A 15,490-nucleotide genomic window follows, 5' to 3' on the forward strand; every position below is an offset into this window, starting at 1 on the left:
GTGTAATGTAAGGCTGGCAATATATATATATAAGCAAACCTGGCAGGCTTTTGAACTGGGTATTCACTAGTGTTGGAGACCAATAAGGAGACACATAAAAATTAAAAAAAAAAGAAAACACAACACTAAAGGGTATTTTCTCAGTGGTGTACATGCTTTTTATTAATAATGTGATAACAAGACATTAGTTACAAACATTTGATGTCAAAGTGACCTATATCAGAGGTGTAACCTGGAGACATGTGGATCTAACCCTGGCCAGAACAAGGTTACATCAATTGACCTGTGGGTTTCTGGACCGGAACCTTGCCGGGGGGGGAGGGGGGGGCAGAACCTGAAATACCACGTGGAGATATTGGTTTTGGGGTGTGGCAATAATGTACACTCTCCTGATCTCTGTACCACGCAGAATCTTTACCTCAGCTCTGCTCAGTGTTCCGGCAGACCTACTGAAAGTAGGCTGTATGGCCCGCTCTGTATTAGCTGCACTTGGCTGTTAGCTGGCTCCCACGCTGCAGCTGTAAGAGGACTAGCAAAGACCCACACATGTTACTAAGACCTTGAATCAAGCATGCTATGCTGGAAGAAATTTAAATTGGAAAGAAGTAATTTTTCTTCCAAACTCCTACTTCCTTTCATTTAACAGATAGTAAAGTTGAGGAGGGTGGAATAGTGATGTCTGTAATTTTTAAATGGGATTTCTTAACCAACAGCCTAGAAATTACACTGCTCCACTGTCCGGAGCTTAGAAACAGTGGGCCCCATGAGGAAAAATGCAGTTTATGGTTATTTTTGCTGCCCACATTGTGCTAGGTAGGTGCACTGCTGTGCAAAACATGGTAATAAATGACAGGGGGCAGCAGCCCGTAGTCTGGAGCTGCCTCATAATGGCAGTCAATGACATATCATGAAGTTCTGGCATTTGAGGGAGCCCTTTCACTGTAGCAAATTTTAAAAAAAAAACAAAACCACAACCAAAAAAAACCCCAAAACCAAACAAAAACCAAAACCAAACAGACAAAAACACCCCCACCCAAAGGATCTAGTTAATTGCCAAGCAAAGGCATTTTGAGTAACAAGTGTAGTCTGCGAAAACTGAGTGACATGGCAGGGAATGCCGTGGTTTAAGTCTATCCAAGTGGATTTTGGATACAGACAGATTAGGAACACTTTTTTTCTCAAGAGTATCTTACAGAAACCTGGTGGTGATCACAGGCTAACAGCACTTACCTTTATTACATGCTTTGAGATACAGCGCAGCCATTTAGCAAGTCGCTTACTGGCAGAGTCCTGCATTTAGGACTCTGCTGTCATAGGTAATTTAAATCGCTACAGTTACCTTGCAAAAATCTCATAATTCCTAAGATTCAAGATATGCATCTATTTCACACACTAATCTAGGAATAATGATTTATCTCATATTTGTTCTTTTGTACAGTGATTAGAAGTTTTTTATTGTTAACATCTGATTTATCTGAACTTCCAAATGTAACAGATTTATTAGGGCTCACAGAACAGAGTAGGAAGCAGAACACAGATTAATGTTAATGCTTCAAAAGGCCTTTTAAAGAGCTATTATTGCTGCTGTGTTGAAGTCAGTGCTTTTTTTATTACACTATTACATCCATGTTGTTTTAACACTTTTGGGGTTTCATCAAACATTTTCAAACTTACGTTTCCAAGGCTGGGCCTTGGACGGGGGGAGATCTTTAGGTCTTTCAATCTAGATACGAGTTGAGGGCCCAGACTTTCACCTAGCACAAGCAATCCAGATGATCTGATCACAATGTAATGGTGCTGTTAAAGGCTCTGGCCTAATAGCATAATGTTTAAAAACTGTATGTCATAAAATGCATACCATTGAGTAGTGGCCACCTTCATCCCCGGTGAAGGAATGCCTAACCCTAGCAAGCGCAGTATGACTCTGGGCAGGCCGGCACATTGCATCCTCTTTCCCAGCTACAGAACCAGCCCCATAATGTATTACTCAAAGTGCTCTGCTGAAAACATGCCAGTATAAAGATATGATAGTTTGTCACTGCAAGAGAACGGGTTGGTTTGTGGGGGGTTTTTTGGGTTTGTTTTTTTTTTTTTTTTTCCAACTGTGTGCTTCTAATTAATCCAACAGCATTTTCAAATAATTTAAGTGTTATCTTACAGATGTAGAGAAAAGCAAAACATTAACATATATAACTATTAAGTGGGGGGAAGGAGTAAAAATCATCAGAAATTCAAGAGAGGAACACAAAAAGTGGCAGAATATTAGACTATTTCTCTGCCTCTAAATTCACTCATTACTTGAACAGGATGAATTCTCTTCTTTGCAGAACCTTTTCTGACAGCCGCATAGATTTCTTCTGGCTTCTCTCTTTTAATTAGGGGCTTCTTCTCTGGAGCCTTCATTCTCCACATCACAACAGGATGTCGTGGGCCAGTAGGACTTTGAATCTTGATAATCTTTGTGGATGCAATATAGGACATCTTCACTGTCTGCACCACAGCGTTCATTAAATTTTTCGCAGCCTGAATTAGTGATGTGACGCTATCCAACTGTAATAAGAAACAGAAATATTAGCCTAGGAAGCCAGTCTTCTTTTAATCACGATATGCCTAGGAATAAACAATGGTTAAAAAGTAAGTCTACCATACTGAAGCTTAATTTCTTTGTTTTCCCTTGGTGAGTCTGATCCTTAGATTGGATATTAAGAAAAATTTCTTCACTGAAAGGGTTGTCAAGCATTGGAACAGGCTGCCAGGGAGGTGGTGGAGTCATCATCCCTGGAGGTGTTTAACAAACAGATAGATGCAGTGCTTGGCAACATGGTTTAGTGATGGACTTGGCAGTGCTGGGTTAATGGTTGGACTTGGAATATCTCAAAGGCCTTTTCCAAACTAAATGATTCTGTGATTATATTCATGTTCCACTGCTCAGGCTTAAAGTGATATGCAGAAATTTGTGCTGATAGAATATAAATGGCTATATAGGTAGTTTATTGTTTTTTTAAAACAAGCATTCATGATGCTTGCCTGCAGGGTCTCGTTGCAATTAGTACTGATGAGTAATGAAACCAACTCAAAGAAAAGCTGTGAAAATGTGACCCATTACTTCCTTCGTATCAGCACTAAGCAAAGTCTCTAGCTGCTCCTGTCATATTCCAGGCTCCCACACATGCTCCTGATCAGTGCTGGGATACTTGAAGTGGCTGGTTTTGTCAGAGCTGCTGAACCTAGTCTCAGTCAGTGGCCAAGATTTCTAAGGGTAATTAAGAACAGGACAGTACACAGAAATTGCAATGATTGTGTGGCCTCAAACTGTTTTAAGGAGTGCTAACCTAAGAGGCAGAATGTGTAACAAACTAATCCCCATCACCTCCTACCATCTTCAGCTGCATACCACATAGGCGTACAAGTGTTAGAGCAAAGGCATTTTCCGTCGATACTCACGGCAATAGGAAATTGTGCATTTCATTCAAACTGAAAATCTGCTAACTGGAACAAAGAAATGCCAGCTTTAACAAGCAGGTTGGCTTTGCCACCCTGCTCTCTAATGTAACACAAACTCAGACGGCACTGCTCCCTTCATACGTTTGAGGCCTGCATGCTGCACAGTATCTGTGGGCTGAGAGCAGAGTGCTGGGGATTCCTCACCGTCTTAACCGCTTCCTCAGCCCCAGTGGCTGGCAGCCAAGCTAGAGGCTGCTTGTACTGTGCAAACAGCAAATAAGATCCTGTGATGAGTTACTGCTCTGACGGGGAGAGCTATGATCTTGGGGGTTGTGGCTTGACAAAACCAAGAACAAGCACAAGTATTTGACAAAAGCCCAACACCGGCAAAGGAACTGATGCCTGTAATTGGCCATCAGCATCACTTCAGCCCTTGGAAATGAGAAAAAGGCTCTCATTTCTCTTGGTCTCAAAACACTGATCAGGCTCATCATTTCAGAAGTAACAGGAACAACAAACACACAAAAGGTGAGGAACTGTGTCTGTGTGCATGTGAGAGTGTGTGTGTGTGTTTGTGTGTGTGATGGCGGGTGTCCTTCCATGTCTTGTGGTCTTAAAATCCAAGAGCAGAGAACTTGTGTACATCTGCTACAGCTGTGTGTGTTAGGCATTGCATACCACCCTGGGCACTTAGAAAGTATTGTCATGTGTCCAGTGCACTCAAACAGGAAAAAATGATACCATTTTATGTTAAAAGTTTACAATTTGATTTTGGTCGTATGGGACACTTTGACAGGGCCAGCTAAGCTGAATTATGCCATATTTCATTTTGAGCACAGTGCTTTTTGTACCATTGTATTTCTTTCTGATTTATTTGCTTGAAATAAGGACTGTCTTCCTCCTTCAACATAAAGGTACCTTTGCTGTTGTCACAGTGCACCAAAGAACTGCCAGGGACAAATATTAGCGTAAATCATCTCAGTGACCTAAATGAGTAGCCTTTTACCTTGGAAGAAGACACCACGCTCCTATTTAATTACAAGGCTGACTATTTCAATTTGGAAAGGAATCTCCAGTCTGAATACCTTTAAGAAAGTTTTACATATTTATTATTACTTAGTATTTAATACTTAAGCAATTTTTTTTAGAAATATTGGTTATTATAAATATTATTTAAATAAATTCTGCCGGGTTGCCTACCATTGTACGGCATTTTCCCCAAAACAGGGAAAAGGAGTGTTAAAAGCCAAACTTCTGTCAGTGTGCCAGGATGAGAACAGTATTGATTTTAGGGCAATATATAAACTTCAAATGCAAGACAGTCTACTTTATAGAGAGCATGTGTGAATGCACGCAAACGTGTGTACATGCACACACAGAGAACGTACAAGTGTGCGTGCATGCACTGACATACTGCAAGCACCTTGTTCAGCAATATTTGTCACTTGCATGTATACTAACACTGAGGCAGCCCACCTGTGATGTGAATGTAAAAATAGTAGGATTACTCTATATAACTGGAAAGCCAACATTTCCACTTCTAAACATCCTCTTCGTTGAAACATTTGTCTTCTGTAAAAGTAAGGTAGTTAGTTCTTTAAAAGGGCCATTGGTTTTAGAAGGAAAATGATCTTGCACTTTGTCAGTCAGCCTAACTGCGTAGTCTTTTGCGAGATGCAGATTTGCAAACTGAGTTGTTGTGAGAGGTTCAAGGTCTTTCCCCCTTTGCCAGGTCTCATGATTTGATCAGGTGAGAGGAATGTTATTGTCTGTCTTCATGTTGATTGTGTTAACGCTTTGTACACATACACACAAATAAGGTAGTAATAAAAATGCAGCCAAGGGGCTGCATTTAGTTGCATTTTGGAAACACCTATTAACTGGCAGGTTTTTCTGCCAGTTCAGATCCTGTTTACTGCTTCCCTCTGGGAGTGCCAAAAAATCCTTTTAATTCCCACCCCCCTGCCCGAAAGTTAAAATAGTTAAGGGGTCTGGTTGAATGCACACGTCTGCAATAGCGAACTGGAATTTTCATCTCTATACTCCAGGAAAAGGTGGCCTCTGAAGTTCATTCCTTGCTGCAGCATGTGAGCTTTTTAGAAAGGATTTCGTTTGTAATAGGCATGTGATCTTTGCATGGCAGTATTTTAACAGAAGATGGTAGGTGTATTGGGGGCCTTCAGGGAGGCAGGCTCCTAGTCCCTCGCTAGGTTTAGCAGTACAACACAGTGTGTCTGATACGATCTGACATGAAGTTTAAAGCACATGGTGACCTCCAAGCCTATTTCAGATCCTGCTTTTAAGCCAAACAGTTTATAAATTCCAAGGCTGTCAGTAAGGTACTCTGCTCAGAGGGCTTGTCGTTACGCTCCTGATACGTCTGCAGTCCCTCATGCACCCCTTATCCTAGGGAGGCTGACCAGTGGTGTAGCGTTAGCTCACTGCCAGATGAACTGGTGTCCTGTTCAAATTTCAAACTGCTGAATACTTACTGTCACGATGTATATTATTTGTTTAGAAGGAAGAAGGGGAGAGACACAAAGTTTGCTGTGAACCGTTTTCTTTCATAGTAACCGGAGGATTAATTATACACAGACATGTGCACATACACAAATTTTTCTTAATCTATTGTTTTTCTATGAATGGCTGACAACACCATGATCTTGACAGCTTCTTAGGAGCTTTGAATAATACCCCCCCAACAACGGTCCGTATCGGTGGCATCATGTGCACTCACTGTTCTAGCACTGGCTGTGTAGTAACACCACTATGAAGCTGCTGCGTGCCGGGGGGGCAAAAGAAAAGGTAGTTTTGGTTCGGTGGCAGAAGATGTATAGGCTTTAAGGGGCAGGCTTTTTTACTGAGCTTTCTTAGTGACTTCAGTGTCTGTAATCCTTCCATTTTTTTTAAAGTTGCCTGGAGTTAGAGTGATGCCAGGATTGCAGGCAGGGCAGCAAGGTGGGCTGGGGTGTCAGTGGCAGGTCCAGTGACTGCTGCTCCAGGAGTGGGGAGAAAAAAAAAAATCTGTTTGCAGGGAAGGGAAAAAGCTTCTAGAATAAATTGTTAGCAGCATCCAAGCAGGATAAAGGTTATCCCAAAGCTTCATCCAGTTTTTATTGTGACTCTATAGTGTATACTGTGAAATATGGACAATAAAGTGGAATCTTTTCAGGAGACTGTTACAACTTACTTGCCTTTCCTATTCTCTGCAGAGTGAAGTTAGTTACCACCCATTCTGACATCTGTAGCTCCTTCTACAAAATGGCCGTGGCTGCGGAACAGTCCGCAGCTCCTTCACCAAACCATTGTGATCAAGAAAACTGTATTTTTATTTCTTAAATTATAATCATACATATCTACTATAAACAAATAATAAGTAAAATTCATGGTTCTCTGATTTGGTGAGGTTGTAATTACCAAACAATATGTGGCATGTTAGCCTCATAGTCTGAGATGAGCTCTGAGCAGTGGACACCTATTAACTCCGGCATTTTAAATGCTGAAAATCTGAAGACTGAATTATAAACCCAATTGTACAGATGTACCAAATGGAAGTGGCTTAATTCACTGCCCCCTTACTGTGCCGGTAGAAAACTGAACCTCTGCCATACTATTTAAGCTCTACAAAAGATGCTCTGAGATACAAACAGGCTTTCAGAAACAGATACCTGAAATAAAAATATTCAAAAGAGCCACTGCTGAAAAGCAGATGACCTGTCAACACTAAGGCTGTTTAAATTAGGGGTGTTGCTGCACAGCGGCGGTGCTGGGGGGAGTAGATGGTGTGCGTCAGGACAGGCAGCAACCACCATTAATTCTGCTTTGCTCTCGGCCTCTCTGCATAGGCAATGAAATACAGTGAGGCTTAATGCTGCCCTTTAGGCTATCCATGTTACTTGCAGCGTCTTGGTGTCCACATCCCCCTCACTTCTCTGGATGCATCTCACACTACTCTTCTGTACAGAAAATGAGGGGATGCGGGTTGCGGGTGTGGAGATATCTCTTCATGCAAAATTTTGGAGCAGCTTTTAGAAGATATTCTTGGGCATGTACTACAGATGGTAAGATGCTTTTATCTCAGCTATTCAGCAGCCTCTTCAAGGTCGTGTAACATATCTAGGAAAATTGATGAAATGAAATGGCATAAATGAAAGATTAATAAAATATTCATTGAGCATTTAAGCTCATTTCATTTAGAGGTGGAGCTGCAAACTTGTAAATGTGTAGCAAGTGATATGTAAAGATTCACTACCAAAACCAAACAAACCAACCCCAACCTAAAAGCAGTTTTATTTTCGTGTGACTCCCACTTTGGCTCTTTCAGCACTTGCCATGGATCTACAATGTTCCAGCCTCCACATTTCACTGCTCTGACTGTCAGTCGAGACAGTGATTCTTAAAGGACTTAGGATAAGCATCCCTTGCCATCTCTTTCCTCATTTAAATGTCACCTGTCCTCTGTTAGTACTTTGTTTCCATTGCAAAAGGAATACAGAACGATTCTGTAACTGCTGTAAACTTCACACTGTGGTGAGAAACAGAAGATGCAGACCTGAAGATAGTATTTTTAAAAAAACCAACATACTGATCACCCAAATCATGCTGAAATCAACTCATCTCCAGCATGTGCATTTCTCTTCTGTAATGAGTCCTGTGTGCAAGTAAAGCAAACCTTCCCCTGAATAACAAAGCTGTAGAAAAGACAGTTCAGAAAAAACTAAATTTTGAAACTTTATTTTCAAATTGTTTACATGCATTATATTTTTCACATTTTCAATAAAATAATGTCTTGGCAGTAGTAGCAATCCATGACTATAAGAAGTTTAACAATATAACTGCTAGGTCAGTTGTTTTTATTTAATATTCAGAACGATTAAGAAAATCACGATTTAGAACTGAAAGAAACTTCCGTTGTCAAAGTATTTTCTGTTCAGTGTATTAAGAAATGCTTGCCTTGGCATGTATCAGTAGGAGTTGTTTCTGTAGCAGTTAAATACAGAATTTCCTTATTCTCACAGCATTCTCGCTCTCCCACTCACACTCTTTGCACAGATCTGCAGACACTGTCTCTTTGACACAAAGAAGTGGCAGAAAAGTGCCTGCTGGAAGCTGTAAGAAACTATGCAAAAGAATACTCACAAAACATTTCTTGGTATGCAACGTGCCAGTCTGCTAGAACCCCAGCTGTGATACTCTCGATTGGTCTGTGTGAGTCTCGGGGTTTTTTGCAGGGAACTGAGGTTTTACTGTTTGAGCACAGATTTATCAATTGGCTGTTTACAATCTCCCGAGTCCTATTTACAGTTCAGCCAGACGTTCATTTTTCATACAGGTGAAAAGTAAGAATAAAAAGTAAAAAAAAAAAAGTAAAATCAAATACACAATTTTTTAATCACCATTGGAAGTTTGAACTTAAAATTCTTTCGGAAACAAGGTCGGTTATTAAAAGTTAATCTTAACTGAACCGCTAGGTTTAAATACATGCCTAGAAGCAAGTTTTCTTTGTTACACTATACCGAGAGACTAAGACTGAATTTCTCTTTCTTTGGCAGCTACTTCTGAAAAAAACATGAATTCTACATTTCTATGAAGAGTAGAGTGAGCATCTGAGTAGTGGTGCATTTAAGGTAAAAAATACTTATTACATTTTTTTCTTTATTTGTAACAATTTGCTGTTGTGAATTATTTTATGGTTCTTTTACTAAGGTTGCTAGATAAAGTGATTTAATCCTTTAAGATTAAAAACAACAAACCAATCCAAAACGAGGTAAATTATTAAGTGAAATCCTGACCATTGAAGAACTCAGTGTTTTCCTTGTCCTGGGCCAGGATATTACCACTAGTTACTTGCCTTGTTTCCTGAGCTGAGGATATTTACATTTCCACATTTTTTTCTCCACCCAGCATTGTGATAATTTGATTTTAATGAAAACGGATAGTCGCACCAAAAGATGGGCGTTCAAGAAAGCCTAGGAAAAATTTCAGGAGTTGGAAGCACTTCATTAACTACTATGTTTCTTCATGTAAATGCCAGGTACTACATAGAATCTGTCATGGATTCAGCTCCAGTACAGTTACATATAAAATTAAGCCAAAGGGAGACTTGCCATTGCAATTCTGTTTTCCCATTACTGGAAAATGTTCCCTCAGCATTTTGCTCACCTCTGCTTTGCCATGCTCTCCCTTTGGGATACATCCCAATTTGTGGAACTGGCCTTGGGAAATCTGCCTCACCATTTGGGTGGATAATGTGGGGGTGATTATTTTTCAATGAGCTGAGTTTTCCTAAAAATGTGGCTATTCCATTGTCTGTCTGCCTGTCTAGTGCTTACGTTATACACGTCAAAGGTATGTGGGGTTTGTTCTGCCTTTTAACCCTTTTTCAGGTGGGGAAATTGAAGCTGATGAACTAAGTAACTAACCAGTACCACAATCTGCTTCAGGCTATGCAAGATTCAAAGAACTGACATTGAGTCCTTTAATTAGGCCAGGCCCTGTGTCCAAGTTAAATGATAAAGAAATTACATGAAGTACTGTAAAACTGTTTCCCTGAAACACCATAATGGAACATATGCTTAGACAAGTGGTTAGCTCAGTCCCTCCGAAGTACTGCTGTTTTCACTTGCAGGAAGGTTTTAAGAAAATGAAACTATTTTTTTAAAAAAGTTCCTTGACAAAAAGAGAATAATGGTTTAATATAAATCTTTTCCTTGCTTGTTTCCATCAGTTGCTTTAGTTTGTGAAGAAATGGAGTGCTTGTTGCAATAATCTTACATTCATTGAGGCTAAGAACTATAAAATACATCCTTATTTTGCTAATTAGACAAGTAATTATTATTAGGAAAACTTAAATGTCTTGTAGCGTACATTACCAGTAATAAGTCTTGCTGCTTTAAATCTGTTCTTCTCAGTAGATGCTGTTCAGAAAGCAACAGCAACTGAGCTGTCTGTGAGTAATAGGAAAAAATATACCCCTTGCTCTGCTTCCAAAGGCCAGGAGCTCTGTATACACACCTACCAGCATACACTAGGCAAAAGCAGTGGAAGATGTAGTAGTATTATTACATAAAAAAAACCCCACACAGTGAAACATTTCTGTCAACTCTCAGTAACAGAAAATTTTACAATAGTTTACTAGCTCATAGGGGCTGATGTCAACTTAGAAAATTAGCATTTTCAGAATCAAATACTGATTTAAGAAGTAATTTTATGCATAGTGTTCAGGCTCTACAAGCAGCAGTTTCAAGCAAACTGACCAAAGTTCCCAATGACATGGAGAAATACCAGCAAGGAGAAACAAACTGGCTGAACAAGGAGCAGTCGCTCTGCCTCTGGCACACGCAGGCACCAGCTTTGTCAGAACAGCAGCTATGGACTTAAAGCAAGGCAAAAGATAATTTTTTTCACCGAAGGCCACACAGCAGTAAAAGCAGGACAGCGATACTGAAGTCAGTGGAACAAACCGTCTTAAATCAAGTGAGCTGTTACAGTAGCTAGTATTTCAATACGATTGCCCCGCTTGCTGCTTAGCCCTTTGTTCCCATTCTTCAGTCCTACAGGAGCTGCAGCTGGGAAGCCATTCTGCCCATCTTGACTTCTCTTTTAGGAGGAAAAGGCAAACCCGAACAGGAACCCTTAAAAGGAATGGAAATGCACTGCTCCCCCTCCCCTCCCCTGCCAAAGGAGCAGCTCTTCAAAGGGTTCAGCAAAATGCCAGCTCTTGCTGCGTGGCTCCTCTCTGGCAGTAACTGAAAATCTCCCAACTGTAACGAAGGCGTTGAGCAGCTTGGCAGCTGCCACCATGCTCACATGTTAGCCAAGACATGATTTTCCTGAGGTATGGTTATCCAAGGATCTGGACTGTGTCAGCCTGGTGGCAGCCACAAGTACCTACCTTATATTTTTCTACCTGCCAGCTTAGACTCCGTGCGTTTTTCCCTGCAGCATAGCCTTCAAAGCTGAAACATGTTCATGGCAATATCGTGCAAGCAACTTCTGATTTAACTGGCGTGGGAACTCAGTGGTTAACTCAGCAAGGGCAACAGACATTTAAATCTAGCCTTGAAGCATGAAGTTAGAAGTATTAAAGCACCTACATTTACATAAAAGTGGATTTATATCACTGTTTAAGTAAGTCTGGTTCTTGAGATACCAACAGGAAGAGTCAAAGATAAATCAAATGAGACATTTCCAGGAAAAGAGTGAAACAGCATTCAGTGCACAGGTAAGGCTGGCTAACCTGAGAGATCTCTTCTCTGCTATTTATCAAATTCTGTAATACTGTCACTCTGAGAACTCTGTCCAGATTTCTGTTTCCTTTTTAAGGCCAAAAAGCTTTGTTTCCCTTACCAAATAAAATATAAAATGAAATACAAGATAATGACTATAAATAGCACAAAACAGAATTGCCTCGCGGAAACCAGACAGCATGATGTTTACATATAAGATATGTTAATTTTCTGCCCTGTGATACACTTCTCTTTATTTAAAGCTACTGTTGGGAAAAAAGCAAGCTGGCAACGTGCAAGCCTATCATTGTGCAGTACTTGTAAATGAATTATCAGCTTATCTACATAAATATATGTAATTACTGTCAATCTGCGTACTGCAAATGTTACCCCATTATTTTATGCCTGAAGAAGCACAAATTTATTCTAATTACTAGAAGGCACTGTCCACTTCCTGTTTAGTCACACCTAGTGAAGACTTACTGAATCCTCACCATCTTCACTTGTGCAGCACAAATTTGCAATGCTAGCTACATTATTTAAAAAAAATTAAGTATTTCACGGGAGCAAGACTAAATAACTGATCAAGGCATTTTTAATGAATGCAAAAAGCCCCACAGTGTATGAAGAATTAGAAGCTAATGAGTCACACATCTCTTCCTCTCTTTTTATGGACATGACCCTTTATAACCACCGTAACTGGGGCTCTGAGCCTGACTGTGCCACTAGAATAAAGGTACAGTGAGACAGGCGGGTGTCCCCAGACGTGCAGTAACAGACTACAAGGCTATATGGCCTAAAGTCAGCCAGCCGCTAGCTCAAGAGAACAGTCAGCTGGATACTCCCCAAAGCTGGCCCAGGGAAACTGGCCGAGTTAACCTACCCTTATGGTATGGCAGGGGTATTAGTTTTAAGTAAAAAACATTCCAGGACAGGTTGTCAGGTGAGTTTTATAGGGAAGACAAGGATGAGGGCACAGGGGACATAGGTGAAAAACAACTGAAGATAATGTGATATAGAGAATGAATAACTATGAGCTATGTTTGTGGATTACAACATACTTTCATATGCATAATGCTCTTTGTTGTCATGGGAGTAAGTGCTGAGCTGAACTATGCTGGCAGCCCCCAGCACCTCCTTAGGTACGGTGCTTCTGTAGCTGGGAATCCATTTTCCTGTTGACAGAGGTACGGTGCCCATATACCGTGGCACTGCGGACCACTATTATATAGTAGTAGTACATAAGGTTAATCTGCAATGCCATTTTATGACTACTTTTACTTCCTCCTCCGTAGCTTCACCCAGAAGAAGATCCTGGTAAGACAGATGATGTGACAGCTCTATTTCAAGAGGCAGTTCTTTCTTTATCTACAAGCATGAGATAGAATAAGACTATATCCCTCTATTCGTTACTCAGTCTTTGTCTTTAAGCTTCAACAGAGGATTTTTTTTTCATGAACTGCTACTCTTCTTGTGAGAAAGAAACTTTAAAATTCCTTGAGGCTGATCTAAATCTGCGATCCTTGTGCACAGTTACTGTCAGAGAAAGGGAAGTGTGGGGTGGATGTAAGTGCCATCTTACATCCATACAGCAGTGCTTTTTTTAATGCGTGGATTTGTGGTCTGTCACCAGTTGCTCATTCATTCTCACTTTTTGTGCAGCGAAGTCTACTAGGCCAGTGTGGAAGCTGTTATTAACCACCTGAAATGTGGAAATCTGTAATTTCTCACAAGAGAGAAGCTTTCCTCCTCAGTGCTTCTGTTTGCATACACTTATCACAGCTCCTGAAGGAGACAGGAGATAACAAAAGGGAATTGTGAGGAGCAAATGACAGCTGAGGGAGGACCAAGAATCAGGTAGTTATCTTGAGCGTACAGGGGTACAAGAGAGAAATCACAGGGAAACAGTGAAAGCAAAAAATGTAGCAACCTGTAGAAGTGTGATTCTTCCTAGTGCATTTTCTCCCATAGCACATCTTCACTACCCAGATGACGGATACAGTATTTTGAGACTCCTGAGTTTTTTTACTTAATAAATAATGAAAACTTTACTGTCTCCAAGGGCATGCACTCTTTTTTTCCTTAATCATGCCTGATGTCTCTTTTTCTGATTCTCATTCTTTATTAGGATAAATAGGTAAATAAGAATAGCAGGACTAGGGAGAATATAATCCTATTCCAGCTACACTTCTGCTGCTTGAAAAAATAACTTTGCTATTGATTTTATGTGAACAAAGTCTGAAGATTTAGTAGTGTTGCATAAACCATAAAAACCCTGCTTTGTCTAGAACACTAAAATTCATCTGTCTAAAGAGATACTGGACAATCAGGACATAGATATTCTGTCCGTGTATCTTCTATGGAGTTCTTCCCTTACTATGCTCCCTGAGGTGAGGGGTGAGAACACCTCTGTGCTTTCTTATGCAGAACTTTGGATTTTGTTACTTTCCAAGGCCAGCTAACCTACATGATCAAATTCTATAGCCTCCACATGGATCTTCAAAGCCAGAATTTGCTCTAGCTTTTAAAAAAAGAAGTTCACTTATCAGCCATTTTCTATCAGTAGTGAATTTCTCTCCCTCTCTGCTTATCACTTTATCCATATGACATAGTTTAAATTCCTATATTCTTCTAAAATTGAAGCAAGTTAAACACAAATAGTTCATTTACATATAGATTAGGACAAGCCTGATAGGAAAGCCATCACAGTTTGCTTTGGTTGCACTTTCATGTAGCCACAATTTTAATTGTAAAGGGACAGCTGAGCACAGTCAACCAGTAATGCCCTCCCCTTCTCACTAGCAGACATTTAGATCAGGGAGATATTTTGGGTTATTTTCTAATTCTCTAAAACTTTTTAGAACCACTAATACCAACCCGGTATGGCTCCACTGACTTTAAAAGGCTTTGGCTGGGAGATCTCTGGGAGCATTGGCTGGCAGTTCTCCTCTTTTTTATAGGCCTAACCACATCGGCCGTATTTAAAGAATAAATATTACAGTCACTGTTGGAGCGTCTTCCAAGATTGCTCTAACACAGTATCAACCAGAATTTACAGCATCTCACCTTGACTACACATCACACTTCCAAAACTGTCCATGACTCTAAACATGTTTTTAATTTCCACTGACTCGAAGCTAAGCACCTGTTTAAGAGTGTTTATTGAACAGGGACTGAGTTACGCATTTATTTGAGCAAGTAATTGCTTTCCTGGAGTTTCTGGATGCACGCAATCTCTTGTACTCATCCTCCTTTCTTGAAAGAGGATTAAGATCTATAGTCAACCTTCTGGGATTATAAATTAAGTTTTGTTTTTCATTTTTAGAAGTAAAATTTTTGTGAAAGGATTATGTCCTTCCTACTGTTGACATATGGGTGACACAATAAAATGGCAAAGAAAACAATGTGAGTATCATTACAGTGGGAGAAAAAAAAGAGCAAGAACCAAACTAGGCTTCCAAATTTTCTTGCAGTGAATCCCCTAATAATTTGCGCTCAGTGAAGGACGCAGGACCAGGAAAATTACAGATCATATGTATCGGGTGGTATGCGATTTTTGAATGTCAAGGATCCATGTGAATCCAAATGTGCCAAAGCAATGGACAATTCAAATCAGATATACATTGTGATGTGCAAGAAGTTGCATCTTACTAATTTTGTAAGCAAATAAGATTTATCTGTGTTGCATATTTGTTCATTTGTCAGCTCCAGTAACTTTTTAACCTACTAGTTAGCTAATCTGATTTCCAGATTTCACAGAGACACAAGAATGCCAAAGACAAATAATAAACCTCTACCAGATCACAAAATCAGAGACT

The 15,490-nt window shown here is 40.1% G+C and overlaps 1 protein-coding gene across 3 annotated transcripts in view; it reads right to left on the bottom strand.

Annotated features, from left to right (window-relative positions):
• Window positions 1-2,092: 2,092 nt before the first annotated feature.
• CTNNA3 (catenin alpha 3) overlaps window positions 2,093-15,490 on the bottom strand; it is a 507,496-nt gene continuing 494,098 nt past the window's right edge. For all 3 annotated transcript variants that reach the window (XM_037399918.1, XM_037399919.1, XM_037399920.1), the window contains one exon: window positions 2,093-2,550. In XM_037399918.1, coding sequence (XP_037255815.1) covers window positions 2,263-2,550 — 288 coding nt within the window. In that variant the 3' untranslated portion in view covers window positions 2,093-2,262. The remainder of the gene's footprint in view (window positions 2,551-15,490) is intronic.

The sequence above is a fragment of the Falco rusticolus genome, chromosome 9 (genome assembly GCF_015220075.1).
Source record: "Falco rusticolus isolate bFalRus1 chromosome 9, bFalRus1.pri, whole genome shotgun sequence".
Classification (NCBI taxonomy): Eukaryota; Metazoa; Chordata; class Aves; order Falconiformes; family Falconidae; genus Falco; species Falco rusticolus.